Genomic DNA, 14,622 nt, shown 5'->3' with positions numbered 1-14,622 from the left:
CTTTTAGAAGGTGGATCTTTCATCATCTAGGCACTGCTAGGACCACGCTCTTTTCCTCCTTGGCAGCCTACATGTGCTCAAACACCACTTCTTACAGAAATTCAACAGTAGCATGTCCCCTGGGGGTTTCAAATGAATTCTTTGCTTCCCAAATTCTGCAGTACATATGGATTAAATAATCCATTCAAGCTATTCCACAATAATTTTATGTTCTCTCTCTCTCTCTCTCACACACACACACACACATACACACACACACACACACATACACACACATTTTCCTAAGATTTACTTGAGAATAAAAAACCTGAACTCTTGACTCCAGACTTCAAACTTCTAACATTTTATGTATTGTTGCTATGACAGGGACGGAGAATTCAGAGCGGGTCCTCCTTTTCCTTTTCTGTTCTTTGGCATGAAACCATTCTAAATTCTGGGAGGCAAATGCTCACTTACTTCACAATGAAGGGAGAACACAACTCTTCTAGAATTCTCTTTTCTGAGTAGACGTGCTCCTGCTGCTTTGTGTCAACAATATGCTTCTTCCTTATACATTTCATAGCAAAAGCAACATTCTCATTTTTCACTTTAACCTATGTAAGAACAGAAAGATCCCTCAAAATTAACTTACTAGTAAAGATTTACAATATCTATATAAAACACATTAATCAATGAGAGTTGAACTTTTTTCACATTTAAACAGTATGTAACCTTTTAACCACTTATCTAACTCTGGGAACTAAGTTTTATTCATTCCCTTTCATTGTAATTTCCAAAAGAGTTCACATATCTGGAACAAGGTCCTAAAAACATTTGCATTAAAACAAGAAAAACAAACTCTAGTTAGATTTAATGTTTAAAAATCTATTCACTTTTGAGTATGTGATATGAGAAACGCTGACCAGAATTGCCAAATTTTTTTCTTTCTTAACATTTACTTCCTTAATTTTTTTAAAGATTTTATTTATTTATTCATGAGAGACACACAGAGAGGCAGAGACATAGACAGAGGGAGAAGCAGGCTCTATGCAGGGAGCCCGATGTGGGACTCGATCCCAGCTCTCTGGGATCACGCCCTGAGCTGAAGGCAGACATTCAACTGCTGAACTACCCAGGCGTCTCTTCCTTGATTTTCAAAACAAAACATACTAAATCAAAAACCATTGCTTAACTACCCAATATGACAGCAACTAGTCACATGAGGTTATTTAATTCTAAAGTAATTAAAATAAAAAATCCAGTTCCTCAGGTTCACTAACCACATTTTAAAAGCTTGCCAGCCACATCTAGGTGGTAGCTACCCTCCTGGATAGCAGAAGGATAGAACATTTCCATGATGCAGAAAATTCTTTTGGAGCTTGCTGCTTTAGATGGACAAACAAAATTTTCCCTTGAAGGGAAATAAAAATTTTTAATAGATATTTATTCAGCTAGGCTTAAAACTCCATAAGCTGACTATATTTGACAAGTAATGAAACTGCAGATTTGGCTGCACCCCATCCTTTGCTTACATTTGCCATTAGTGCTGCCTAGGATTTTTAAATCAATGGTAGAATTATTGTTTCAATTATTATTACATAACTATATAAAAAAATCTCAGCATTGCTAATTCCATCCTTTTGCCAGGATCTTTCATGAAAAATACCACTGTAGATGGATATTGCCTTTGTCTCTCCACATGGCATAAAAAAAAATATGACAAATACTCTTTGGCTTATTAAGAAACTGTTTCTCTCTCCTCCTCACCCATCAGAGAGGAAGTATTGACTGGGTGTGAAATGTACTATCCAGAATGTCCTGACAGCATTTCAGATCTGCTCATGTCCAGGGCCATCCAGCAGATGAAGGCGTCAGCATAATTCCCGAAGGTGAATGTACAGTGAATTGTTAAAAATTTGCTGGGCAAAGAAGGGCTTGGTAATAGCCAAGGGTTCAGAGCCATCTGTATCCAGTAAGGTCACAGATCTCCATTCTATATCAGAGCACTTGATCTGACAGTACCACTCTGTTGCTCCTTGGAAGCTAGTTATAAAGCTCAGAAAGGTGGTGATGTGGAAAACACAACCAAAATCAGGCCGTAGGTTCCCAGCTGTCCTGATCAACACTACAGAAGGCTGCTCTTCAAATATTCCTTTACAGTCATCTTCTCTTCTTTTTTTTCAGATAGAAAATTTTGAGCAACCCCAAGATAGGATAAAGGAAGCCAAATACAGACATGGCAGTGGAGTTGTGTGAACTATCATATTAAAGATTTTATTTCTATGGCACTTCCACTGGACACATTCTACTTTCCTTCAGTATATAGTTAAGGTGTCATGAGTTTATGTGCATACACAATTTCCTGTGACAAAATATATTTTTAATGTTTTATAGCCTCTGGGAATGCTTACTTGGTACATTCTCCAATAATTATAATTAAAAACCTCACAAAATGTGATACAAGCAGCATGAAATAGCAGCTATATTACTACAAGTTACTTAATTAGCACAGACCTGCTACTATACAACACCCAGAGTGAAAAATGTACTTTCTTAATTTCAGTTCAAAGCAACATTTAAGATAGCAGCAACAATTCATATTTTCCTCCAAGATACACTGGAATATAAAACAAAACAAAACAAAAAAAGTCAAAAGGCTTCTCTCAGATGCTTGAAACGTAAACCCCTTACAAGCTCAACTCTTCCGAACCCACCAACGCCCAGTGTTGCGATAATCTCAAGGTTCTGGAAAGGGGATGATGAGGAAAATCTGGCCACCTTCTCCTTCAGCTGAATCATCTCCAGAGAGAGTGCTTTAGACAGCTTCCAGTTAGACATGGATCTCCTGTGTAAGAAAAGTGAAACTTTGCATACACCTCCTTAGTCAAGCCAGGGTCATGTCACACATAAATTCCACTTTTACAACAGTCTGATTTCTACCAGTAATTACTGCGCATCATTGCTACAAAGGCTATCTCAACTTTTGCACGATCAGATTTAATTACCTCTGGGGAGAAAAACAATAATTCACAAACAAAAAACTCACATACACACAATAATAGACAAATGTCAAACTGGATCAGTGAAAGGTAAAAAGAACTAAATTGTGTGGTGTTTAAAGTATATCTCAATAAATCTGTGTTGTTGTTTTTTTTTAAAAGAGTCAAAGAGAGGAAATAAAACCAGTGAGACATTTCCTTTGCTATGCACACAGAAGAATGCCACACTGAGAATCTTCGCTGAGTTTTCCTATTTTTGTCAGATATTGAAGCTCTCCATGGCTGAACCAAGGAGCAGAGTAACTGCTTAGTGAAACATGAAGAAATGCACTTCCTACTTTATGTCTAACAATCATTGTTTGGAAATAAATACTCATTATTCTCTTTTAATTAAGGTTTACTGCTCTGAATTATATGTTATATATATTCATAAGTTGTCCTTACTACAAAAGGCCTTTAAGAACATAAAAACTGCAAATACATTCCTTGCATAAAAAGACAAAAACAAAAAAACTTACAAGGTCCCAACTGAATGTTCTAATTTAACTCAAATGTCAATGTTCTAGAACTTTTGAATCCAGCTTCATTAGCACTACTCGTGAATATATGTCATAGTATTTACTCTACAGAATGTAAAGGGTTTTCAAATGATTTTAATTTTACAAAATGGTTTTTCTATTAAGCGCAAAATTTTTCATCAATATTGCCACATTTAGCCCAATCCAACTCCTTCCTACATACACACACACACACAGAGCCCTGGGCAACAGGTCCCTTCTATTCTGAAATAATTCTGCCTCTCCTCCAGCTCTCTGCCTGGAATCAGAATGAATGGGTTACTCTAGGGACTTGGCATTCTTATTTGATTTCCACTGGCAAGATAGGCTTCATTTCTGAATAACGTCCCGTTGATATTGAGAAGACAATGTCAAGAATCCCTTTCCCAAGGCCCCCTCTCAGGAAATGTCTCCCCAACATTACTACTCACCACCCAAAATAAGAAGCGGACTACTTACAGACCAAAATAATATCCATACTAGTGGTACGTGGCAGCCTCTTTGTGGAAGAACAATTTAAAAGAACTGCCCCCAATTTCCTAGTGGTGGCACATTATAAGTTACCACAGAGCAATTCACACACACTGCCGGAAGTCATATAGCCTGAGGAAAAGATTCCTGCACTTACTTTGCATGTCTTTTCTCATCATCACGGTTCAGGTTTGCCACATACCCTTCAAGGTATTTTTGGAGTTCTTCGAAAGTCCCAACTGTTTGGTTGAATGTTCTAAGTGAACAAAACAGTTACTTTCACAATTTGACATTTTCTCGAGTTCATAGAAGACTTTTGTATGATTATTGATGGCTTTAAGTGGTCTTTCAATAATTTAGGTTATGTTAAAGCTGATACCTAATAGCTATTAGATGTTATATAATTAATCCTTCAAGTTTCTGAAAACAAAGAAGAGAAAACCTTTCTGTTGTTTTCTCTCTTGTGGTTCAGGTTTGCCAGCAATTTTTTAAGAATACAGTGTAAAGGAAATAGTCTATATAATCTGTTTATTGAATCAACAGGTTTTATGAGTTGCAGATTTTCCTCACTTTGTTTCATCAAATTAACCTATTTATTTTAAAAATCAAGGATAAAATTTATCTTTTTTCCATCGGTAATACTCCTCGTTTCACATTCCTTTATAATTAAATCCAAACTGTTTACTTTATCATAGTGATTCTCTGAGGCTCAGCCAACATCTTCCCTTGACCACACTTGTCCTCCACAAGTCAGACTTCTGTGGCCCCATATAATTTTACATTGCCTGTGGGAATTCTTATACATGACCTTGCCCATGAAAAATAAAGAATCCCCTTCCTCAGCAGTGAACTATATTTTCTTGATTATCTTTTCAATGCTTCCCCACCCTTACACTTGACAATCCATCTTGATTTGTGATTTTTATAGTAGTTCTCTTCCCTACTGAAAAATAGTCTCCTTCTAGAAGCCATGCTTTAGTCTACTTGCTGAATCTTAACCACTTGAGGATAATAAAATGAAAGGAGTGAAAATTTACCTCAAAACACTTAAAACTAATAAACCAGAGCTGGCTAATTCCTGTACTGCCACCATTTGTTACCTGCCTAGCTCTGAAGACCTCTACCCACATTGAACTGACCACCAATATACTTTCCCATTATTAAGCAGATCTTACATACTATGCTGGGTATTTTCCATTTTTCTCTTCAGATCTACTCTCTTTTCAGATCTCTTTTCTACCCTGCTGTGTGGGCTGTCCTTCATGGACTGCAGAACAGTGAGAAACAGAGTATTGCCATGAAATTTCAAATTTCCGATGGTTGATGTTTTCAAGTAAAAAGGAAATACTTGTACTTTATTTTGCTTTTATTCATTCTGCATGTAACCATTACTGGCCTGCTGTTAAACTAATTAAAGTATTGTCAACAAGTCTCATTTTAAAAATGTAGGTGACACCGGTGTCCCAGGTCCCTAGAAATTCTTTGCAAAAGTTAAAGCATATTTAAACAGCTACAACATTCTAGTTGTAACACACAGCCTATAATCACTCTGGGGGGGGGGGGTATAGCATGAGGTGTAATCAACTCCTTGGAGATCTGTCCCAACAACGAAACCATGATGGCAATGTCACACATCACCCTTCCCACATATTTAGAGTTACTGTCATTTTGTGCATTTTACTGCATTCTAAAAACAGGGAAACTTTAACTCTCCTCCTTTATGCATTTTGAAAATAATGCATTAGGAAAGAAGAAATAAAGAGCCAAAGCCTTTCAGTCACTATATTTCATTGCAAGGATGGACTTTATTCAGCCAACACATGGAGCCCTTCCCATCTGCCAAGGGCTATGTCATTTGCTGGCACTGGAACAGCAGAGCACAAGTAAATGTTTCTGTACCCATGAAGCTTATAGAAGGGTGGGAAGACAGGTGTTAAAGCAGTGAAAAAACATGCAAATGATGATATAAAGACAGATAGGGTACTGTGGGAGAATTATCATCGGATCTTAACCTAGTCCCTTAGTCATAACTATGATGATCACATAATTTGCCATTCCAGCTGAATGCTTTTCAGAGTGAAAGGCAGTGCCAATAACAAATATGCTGGACAACCAGAACTGTCCAGGAAATCTAGGATGTAGGTCGACTTGGTCATGACTGATATTCAGCTTCTCTCATCCGTACAATAAATTCATGTAACTTTTTAAGTCTCATTGAGACTCACACAATACTCTATACTACCGCATCTCAGCTGTACACATGTAAATTGAACATTTTAAAATTATAAACTTCCAAAGAATACATAAGCTCTATGAAATCACTGCATCCTTTTCAGGGACTATGAATACAGGAGATACTGTATAAATACTTGCTTGTGGGATTACAATGAAGAAAAAGGAAAGGAGTTCTTCCTTTTTCTCATGTTTTTAGTCCCAGTGCTTTAGAGCAATTTATAAGATTCCACCACACAGCTGATGCTATTCAGTGCATGCGTATATTTTTAATGAACTCATACACAAAACAATGCATGATCGGGACAATGCTGTACCAATATATTTCCCATTTGTGAGCTAGCTTCCAAAGGTTACCTTTATCTGAACATATTTTGCATTTTCTAGCCCTTCTGCCTTTGTTTTTACATTTTACTTCACCTGGACTTCTACATTTCTTATTTGCTTGAAAAACTCCTATGAATTTTTAAGCCCCATTTCCACACTTAAAAAAAAATCAAACCTTGCCCACTTCACCACTTTGTGATTGCTCCTCTTTCTGAACACATGCTATGGGAGCAAAGTAGCACAGTGCAAAGAATGTGAAAGAAATCGGGAGACCTGGGCGATAGCCCCTGCTCCATCACTGCCGGCATTGCTAGGGCATCTCTTTACTGCCCTGGGATTTCCTTTTCTTATCCATAGGAGAGGGATTAAAATCATTATAAATGATATGAAAAATTATTGTCCAATGTGTGGCGATGGATGCTAACTAGACTTACTGTGGTGGTCATTTTGCAATATATACATATATCAAATCATCATGTTGTACACCTGAAAATACTTTAATGTTATGTGTTTTGATTACAAATCTTGATTACAAATAATAAAAAAAATAATTATTGCTAATTTTTAGTATATTAATGTTATTGTGGTCATGTATTATAAGGACCATTTACCTTTTAGAGATGCTACTAAAATTTATAGATGAAATAATTTTGTGTTTGGATTTGCTTGAAAATAGTATGGAGGGATGCCTGGATGGCTCAGCGGTTGAGCATCTGCCTTCGGCTCAGGTCCTGATCCCAGGGTCAGGATCAAGTCCCACATCGAGCTTCTTGTGGAGAACCTGCTTCTCCCTCTGCCTGTGTCTCTGCCTCTGTGTGTCTCGCTCTCATTAATAAATAATTTAAAAAAAAAAAGAAAATAGTATGGAAAAGGCAGGAAGTGGGTGGCAAAGTGATATAGGTAAGGCATTAACTGATAATTTTTGAACTTGTATTATGGAGTTCATAATACCACCCTGTCTGCTTATGTGAAATTTTGTACAATAAAAAGGTTTTTTAAATGTTCTAAAGTTATTTCCAGTTCTAAATCTCTATAACTCTAAGTTCAATGAATGTTATGTTCAATTAGCAATCAACTACATACTCCCTTGGGATACTTCTTGTCATTTTACTAATTTTAGCTAATATTTCATATGAGTATGCCCTATTTCTTTGACTACACTATGACATTTCTCAGACAATGTCCTAGCTTTGGTATATTTGGATTTCCTTTATTCTATCTAGATAATCATCAATAAATATCCAACTGATTAATGAGAGACCTAAGGGGCCAGATTCAAATATAATTTGAAATGAGTTAAGGGCACAAAGTAAGACTTTTCTGAAAAATAACCTGAGACATTTAGAGATAAGTATTAACACACAACACTTGTAAATTACTACAAATGTTAAGTTAAACCTTCTCTGGAAATACATATAGCTAATGGGTATTTTATATTATGCCCAAGAAAGATAGGTCTTATTTAAAAAATTTTGACTGCTTAGAGCACTTTAGAAATAAATTATGGAACTGTTTACTATATTGTGTGGGGGAAGAAAATCCATGAGTACTAATAAGCTTATTTCTCTGGAAGATGCAGAATTTAAATCAGTCTATCACTGATATTTATGTACAAACTTTGCACACAAAATATTTAGCCTGCCAGCATCTGCCACTGCCACAGACAGATTCAGATCAGAAGGCCCAGTTCCTCCCCATGAATTTTAATAGAATGTACTCGCAGCTAAGGATAGGCCAGCATTTCTAAGTGGTGATGAATAAGAAGACAGATGGGCCCTTAGAGTAACAGAAGGCCAAGTCTTCAAAGGTGGTGGAGCCTGCCTTCTTCGAGAACATCAGCATACTCACTCTCGATCTATAACTAGGCATGCGACATCATTTTCTTCAGCAATAATGTTAGCTGATCTGACATCCTCACTGCAGACAAAAACAGGGAAGTCAATTTTCTACAGTTAGAAATTAAACATCCATTTTTATTAGAGAATCTACTTTTTTATGAAACACCATCACTTACATCTTCCAAAGACTGCTTTTTTTCTAAACATCGTAACTTATAATCCACTCCTTTCCAAAAACAGATTTGAAACGTGTCCCAGTAGGGTTATGTACACAGGAATTGAGAGAAGAAGATAACTGTATGGGGACCAGAGAGGAATCAGTGACTGTGACTTATGTATGAGATGTCCTTCTGTGCTTTGTATCAGCCAAAATAAAATTCCTCTCCTATGATCAAATGGGAATTGCTAATTAAAAAGCAGCCAAACCTGAAATTAACTGAGCAAAGAAATCTACTGGAAAAAACATTCAGGTAATTAACATATAATAAATCACCAATCAAGAATAAAGCCCAAAGAAAGTGTTCTTAGTGTCATATCAACCAATAATTTAAATAAACACTAAAATACTTTAATTTCATAAAGCCTAAGATGTACATTTTCCACTAAAATCTCTGAAATCAGAGTATGTCCCACAATTGATGATGAATCATAGTGCAATTAATAGCATTGTCTTTCTTTCTCGAGGGTACATAATATAATGGCGGCACACCTCACAATGGATAGCTTAGATACAATGAATTATGGCATATGATCTAATGATGGCAAATTTAATTATCTAATGAATACCAATAGGCCAAGCATTGGGTAAAGTGTTTCTATAGAGACCTTTATTTATATTAGTTTCCTCCCTCTATCAGTTACAAACTAAAGACACTGAAAAATAGTACACGCCTTATGGTACCCAGTGCTGTGAGATTAACTTAAGGTAACTTGGAGGAACAAGCCTGTTGAGACTGCTCTCAGCAACTTCATCAAAAATGGCATAGGGCAGCCCAGGTGGTTCAGCAGTTTAGTGCCACCTTAAGCCCAGGGCGTGATCCTGGAGTCCTGAGATCGAGTCCCACATCAGGCTCCCTGCATGGAGCCTGCTTCTCACTCTGCCTGTGTCTCTGCCTCTCTCTCTCTCTCCTCTCTGTGTTTCTCATGAATAAATAAATAAAAAATCTTAAAAAAAGAAAAACGGCATCACACAAAATATATATAGTTCCTTGCTCTTCCCGTAGTGGTGGGATAGGAAAATCTTGGTGACCCATTTCTCTTTCCAAAGAAGTCCTTCATCCACACAGCTGACATCCAGAGTCCTTCTGATACAACCCATGGTTGCTCTCAAATTTACAGGGTCTTTGCTAAATGACATCAGTGAAAACATTCCAGATTGATGAGGTTCTGAGCTGGGAGCTGGGTACTCAACTTGTATGTCTGTAGACATCTATATGTAGATATAGATATACATATACACATACATATGCATATACATATGATCTTAGATATGAGCCAATTTGATTTGTGAGTTCAGAAAAAGAAAAGGTATGGCATCCCTTTCACTTGTCAGTGTCAAGACTGACTAGGAATATTCTCTGCAAACACTTTATAAATATTAGGTGTTTATAAACACACATATGTTTCTTTCATAATGATGGTGTAAGTGCCACGGATTTATTTTTTGCACATAAAATGCTTCAAGAACTCCTGCGACTATTTAATGTCAAGTCTTAGAAACACACAGAATATAAAGAATATGGGGTCACTGTCAGAGATCCTAAAAAGTGACAGCAAAGATATGTACAAAAACGTAAAAGTATTTGCATTCAATGCTCCTTTTGCTTGATTTTAGCTTTATGCTTCCAAAAGCCTGAGGAGTTTGGTATCTTTATTAAATATAAATTCCCATGTTTCTCATGGGAAAACACTGTAATTGGCTAGCTGTGACATATAGCATGAATTATTTCAGATCCAGCAAAATCAGACAGCATATTTCCTTTTAAGAGCTATTTTGACTCTATGGTGCATTTATAAAGTTCTCTGCATTTTTAAACTTTAGTTGTTTTGTTTGGAAGTCTGAGAAAAATGATCTAGTAATGTTAAGAACAAATACACCGAAGTTTTGAATAACAATATTATACAATTATACTACATGAATTTATTTATATTGTCACAAACAAAAAATTTAAAAAGGACAATTTCCCTGTTATTGAAACAAAGTTAATTATGAGCCAGAAGATGAGAAAGAAAATTTTCGCTTGCCTTTAAATTCTATTTTTAAATTGTTTACAAGATCACTATAATCTAACTTGCTAAGTTTAAACAGTTTTTACTTTAAAAATAAGAGCTTTTTTTAGTTTTTAAATAATCAAATTTGTCTTCCAGTGATTCACGAACACCTTTTCTTTGCTCTATACTTAATATTATCATCACATACAAATCAGCAGAACTGGGACTTTATGATAAAAATTAAAAGGAAGAAAATGAACAGAAATAATGCTCATTTCTATAAGCATAGATTTGAAAATAAAAGCCATTTAGTAATAACATAAAGTTTAAGTGATGTCTTAACTAATTTCAAGAAGTCATTTAAAAATATGTGTAACTCCAAAATAAGTATTGCTCAAAACTCCAATCTTTTATAAAGTTATTTATATTTTTAAAAGTGTGTTTTTTAGACTTGAGGTTGTTTTCTGAGTTCCAGGAAGTGTCTCTTGAGACATTTGATTGATCTTTATAAATATTTCTTCCATCAGTTAGATCAAGAGTAGATAAACTCATATCTCAAAAGATGTAAGATTCAGGTAGAAGTTTCATATACACTATTTTGAGTTGTTTCTAAAACTTGCAAAATGACCTGGTAAAAATTCTTAAGAAGCTATTGCTTTTGGCATAATGATTTTAAAGCATACAAAATATGTAAAGTCATTATTTGATAATTTTTTGAGAAGGGGAAAATGGCAATATTTTAAACTTTGGAAATATAAAAACTTGTCCTTAAAGGAAAATTATAATTCTCATGTATTTCAATCTCTTTCTCTGACTCTTTTCAAGTAAAGATTCTGACAAGACACAAATTTTATTTTCACTAGCAAATTTAAGCCTTCCCCATTTCTTCTCTGTATAAAATCAGTCCACTTATTTCATGCATAAACACAAAATCTTTAGCATTCAGTTTAGAACTTTTAATTCCTGAATATTTGCTGACATTAGTTTGGTAGTTCAATTTGACATCTCTAAATAAGTAGTTGCACACGCAAAGCAATCAATTTTAGTATATGTGCTGCTGAAGGGAGCACCACGCAAAGCAATCAAAGACTTATTTAAGTATGGGACAGAAATTCATGGATTTACCTGATAAGAGCTTTTTCTCCGAAGTATTCTCCTTTCTGCAGTGTTTTTATCACTTGTGGTTGATCATGGCCCTCTGTGCTCTGGGTGACTTTTACCTAAAGGATGTTAAACATTTAAAAAGAGAGGGGAAACAAGAAAAAAAATGAGAATCTGAACACATATCCATTCAACCAGACCCTCCAGACCTTTATAAATTTGACTAAAATAAGGAAATAGCCAAGTCTTAGCTTTAACTTTCAGTAGTTAGGACAATCTTACTACCGTCATCTCAATTGGAGGGACTGCCAAATCCTGTGATTTAACACGACCAAGTGACTCCCTGTGTGTAAGAGGAAGATTCTCCATTCAAATAACTCCTCTGAAAGTTAAAATTTTTTTTTTTATGTGAATCTAGCGATTCCTTTATAGGGCTATTCAAAGCAAATAATAATGGTCCTGCGGGAACTTCTATTTCTTTCAAAAAGCCAGAGTATTGACAGATTAATCAGGAATAAGGCTAAGTGTCAGAGTTCTGAATTATGTCCATGATTAACTTGTTGAATCCTGCGTACCCTCTAAAACTGGATGGAAAATGTGGATACGGAGAAGGGTGATAACTTTCATAGGTATCTCAGTGTGATCCATGGCCCAGGTGAGTTTAAGAACTCCCATGGCAGGACCAAATAAAAACTTTAATATTCCTTGTTTGTAGCTAGAATTGCGCCAATTCAACATGATCACAAGGGTTGCTTCATGTTGATTAGAAATTCTGAATAGCACTATGGAAATCACAATGAATTAAAATTTTTAAAAAACATTAAGTGCAATTTGTTTTTCCGTCAGAATGCTTTCAAAGCATGGAGTCCAGGTTGGGGAGAAATGACAAAAAGTGTTTTTGAGTGTTGAGTTTCTGAGGTTTGAAATTATCATGTTAATCTTTTTTTCCCTCGCTGGGTGACCAGTTCAAGGTTCAACCACAAATCAATTCACGAATAGCAGTGCTCAACTCTCTGATGACAAACTCTCCCATGGAAGAAAGCACATTTGTTAAAACATTTGTATAATCAAGATTTCACTCTGTCATTCAGTATTTCACTAATGCCTTTTATCTCTGAGGAACATTGTAGAGAGTCAACATAGGAATAACTGGTAACATGTTATCCACTCAATATTAAAGTAAAGAAAAAGATCTACGGTATATACGCTAGCCTAAAATTTTCATTAGCATCTAAATCAACTTGAGCTATAGTATATGAGTTGAAGTCTGGAGCCACATTGTTCTATAGCTTCATGCCTGGCCACTGCTGTCTTCAACTGCCGAGTTCATTCTCCCCTACCTGCTGCTTATCACATCTATCAGATGGAAAAATTTTCCAGCCCTGATCATGGACCTGTGGGCTTTTGGAGAATCAAAGATAAAAAGGATCTTAGGAAAAAAAAAAAAAAAAAAGGATCTTAGAAAGAATCCAGTCACCTTATGAACAATTAAAAGAGATCCAAAGGAAGTCAAGCAACCTGCCTAGGGTCACTAGGAAGTTACTGTCTCCACTAGAACCCATCACAGGTCTTTCATTCCCCAAACCCAGTGCTCAGACCAAACCCCACAAGACTCTTCTGAGTAGAAGCTCCTTTACCTGTTTAAGGCAGAGGTTTTCCTATGGTGTAGTGCTGAGCACTAGTGTGTTTATGGCAAGCTAATGTGCACAGACTTTTTGATTAAGTACTTTAAGTAAGCCGTAATTAATACTTACCTTTCCTTTCGCTAAGATGAAGAAGGTACTTCCTTCCTCACCCTCTCTAATAATATAATCTCCTTTGTCATAGTATTCCTATTGGAATGAGAGAAAAAGAAAAGGTTAAATCCAGTAGAGATATATAAATGAAGGTATAAATGAAATAGAACTCGTGTCTTTGAAATGAGCATTCCATGCCCATTCGTTATATTTGTTATTTATTGTCACTGTAATCTTGAATGTTGCAGTCATAAACTGTAGAAAAGTATGGAGACTTTGCTTTATTACCTGCATTTATGTTTATCTTTCCCAGAGAAAATTCACCTGAAAGACCGATTTTCAAGCATGGAGACTAAAGAACATAAAGAGAAATGAGAGCAAAGCAATAATCGCTGATACACAAGTGAGCTTTCACCCAAATAATCTAAATACAAGCTGTTCAGTGAGCTGTAAGCAGTTTGAAACCGGGTTTAGATTTTAGAAAAAGATAATCTAATAAATAGAAAATATTAGCTCCAGTGGATATCAGGAATATTAGACTCAATTTCTAATTCCTTGAAGAGCAAAGGCTGGGAAAACTCTAAGTACATAGTAAGTAGCTCTTTCATATGGATTCTTTTCAAAGATTTATCATCATAAAAGATCAACATTAGAATTTTTCACATGTAAATTTTGTTTTTCAGTGTAGGCTTATCCTTATCCACTTCTTTCTTTGTTTTCCTCACATATGTGCATGTCATCAGAGAATTCTTGGGCAGGGCAAAATAACTCATCCATTTGTCAGATCAAACAAACAATTCAGTCTCTTAGAAAACAAAAGATGGATTAAACCGTTCACCTCTATGTCACTTTAACATTGTCTCAAAGTCACAGAACTAAAATGGATCTCTTAATTATTTATATAAACAAAAATGGGCCTGTTTGATTTATTTAAAAAGGCATTTTTAAAAATATTTTTATTTATTCATGAGAGATACAGAGAGAGAAAGAGAGGCAGAGACACAGGCAGAGGGAGAAGCAGGCTCCATGCAGGGAGCCCAATGTGGGACTCCAGGTCTCCAGGATCATGCCCTGGGCTGAAGGCAGGTACTAAACTGCTGAGCCACCCAGGCTGCCCTAAAAAGGCATAATTAACAATATAATAGCTCTCTCTTTTTCTTCTAGATTCGAA

At 35.8% G+C, this 14,622-nt stretch overlaps 1 protein-coding gene across 2 annotated transcripts in view; it reads right to left on the bottom strand.

The window, feature by feature from the left end:
* The window catches only part of PRKG2 (protein kinase cGMP-dependent 2), a 102,711-nt gene that overhangs the window by 36,219 nt on the left and 51,870 nt on the right, over nt 1–14,622 (bottom strand). The window contains exons 7-12 of one of the 2 annotated variants that reach the window (XM_055313229.1): nt 13,470–13,547; nt 11,740–11,834; nt 8,414–8,482; nt 4,164–4,262; nt 2,671–2,824; nt 457–593 (exon numbers count right to left, since the gene is read on the bottom strand). In XM_055313229.1, the coding sequence (XP_055169204.1) occupies nt 457–593; nt 2,671–2,824; nt 4,164–4,262; nt 8,414–8,482; nt 11,740–11,834; nt 13,470–13,547 (632 nt within the window). Of the gene's footprint in view, nt 1–456; nt 594–2,670; nt 2,825–4,163; nt 4,263–8,413; nt 8,483–11,739; nt 11,835–13,469; nt 13,548–14,622 lie in introns of those variants that run through there. The other variant, XM_055313231.1, reaches the window with a different exon arrangement.

The sequence above is a fragment of the Nyctereutes procyonoides genome, unplaced genomic scaffold (assembly GCF_905146905.1).
Source record: "Nyctereutes procyonoides isolate TBG_1078 unplaced genomic scaffold, NYPRO_anot_genome, whole genome shotgun sequence".
NCBI lineage: Eukaryota > Metazoa > Chordata > Mammalia > Carnivora > Canidae > Nyctereutes > Nyctereutes procyonoides.
The sequence above is the reverse complement of the archived record's forward strand: the minus strand, read 5'-3'. Positions and strand labels throughout refer to the sequence as shown.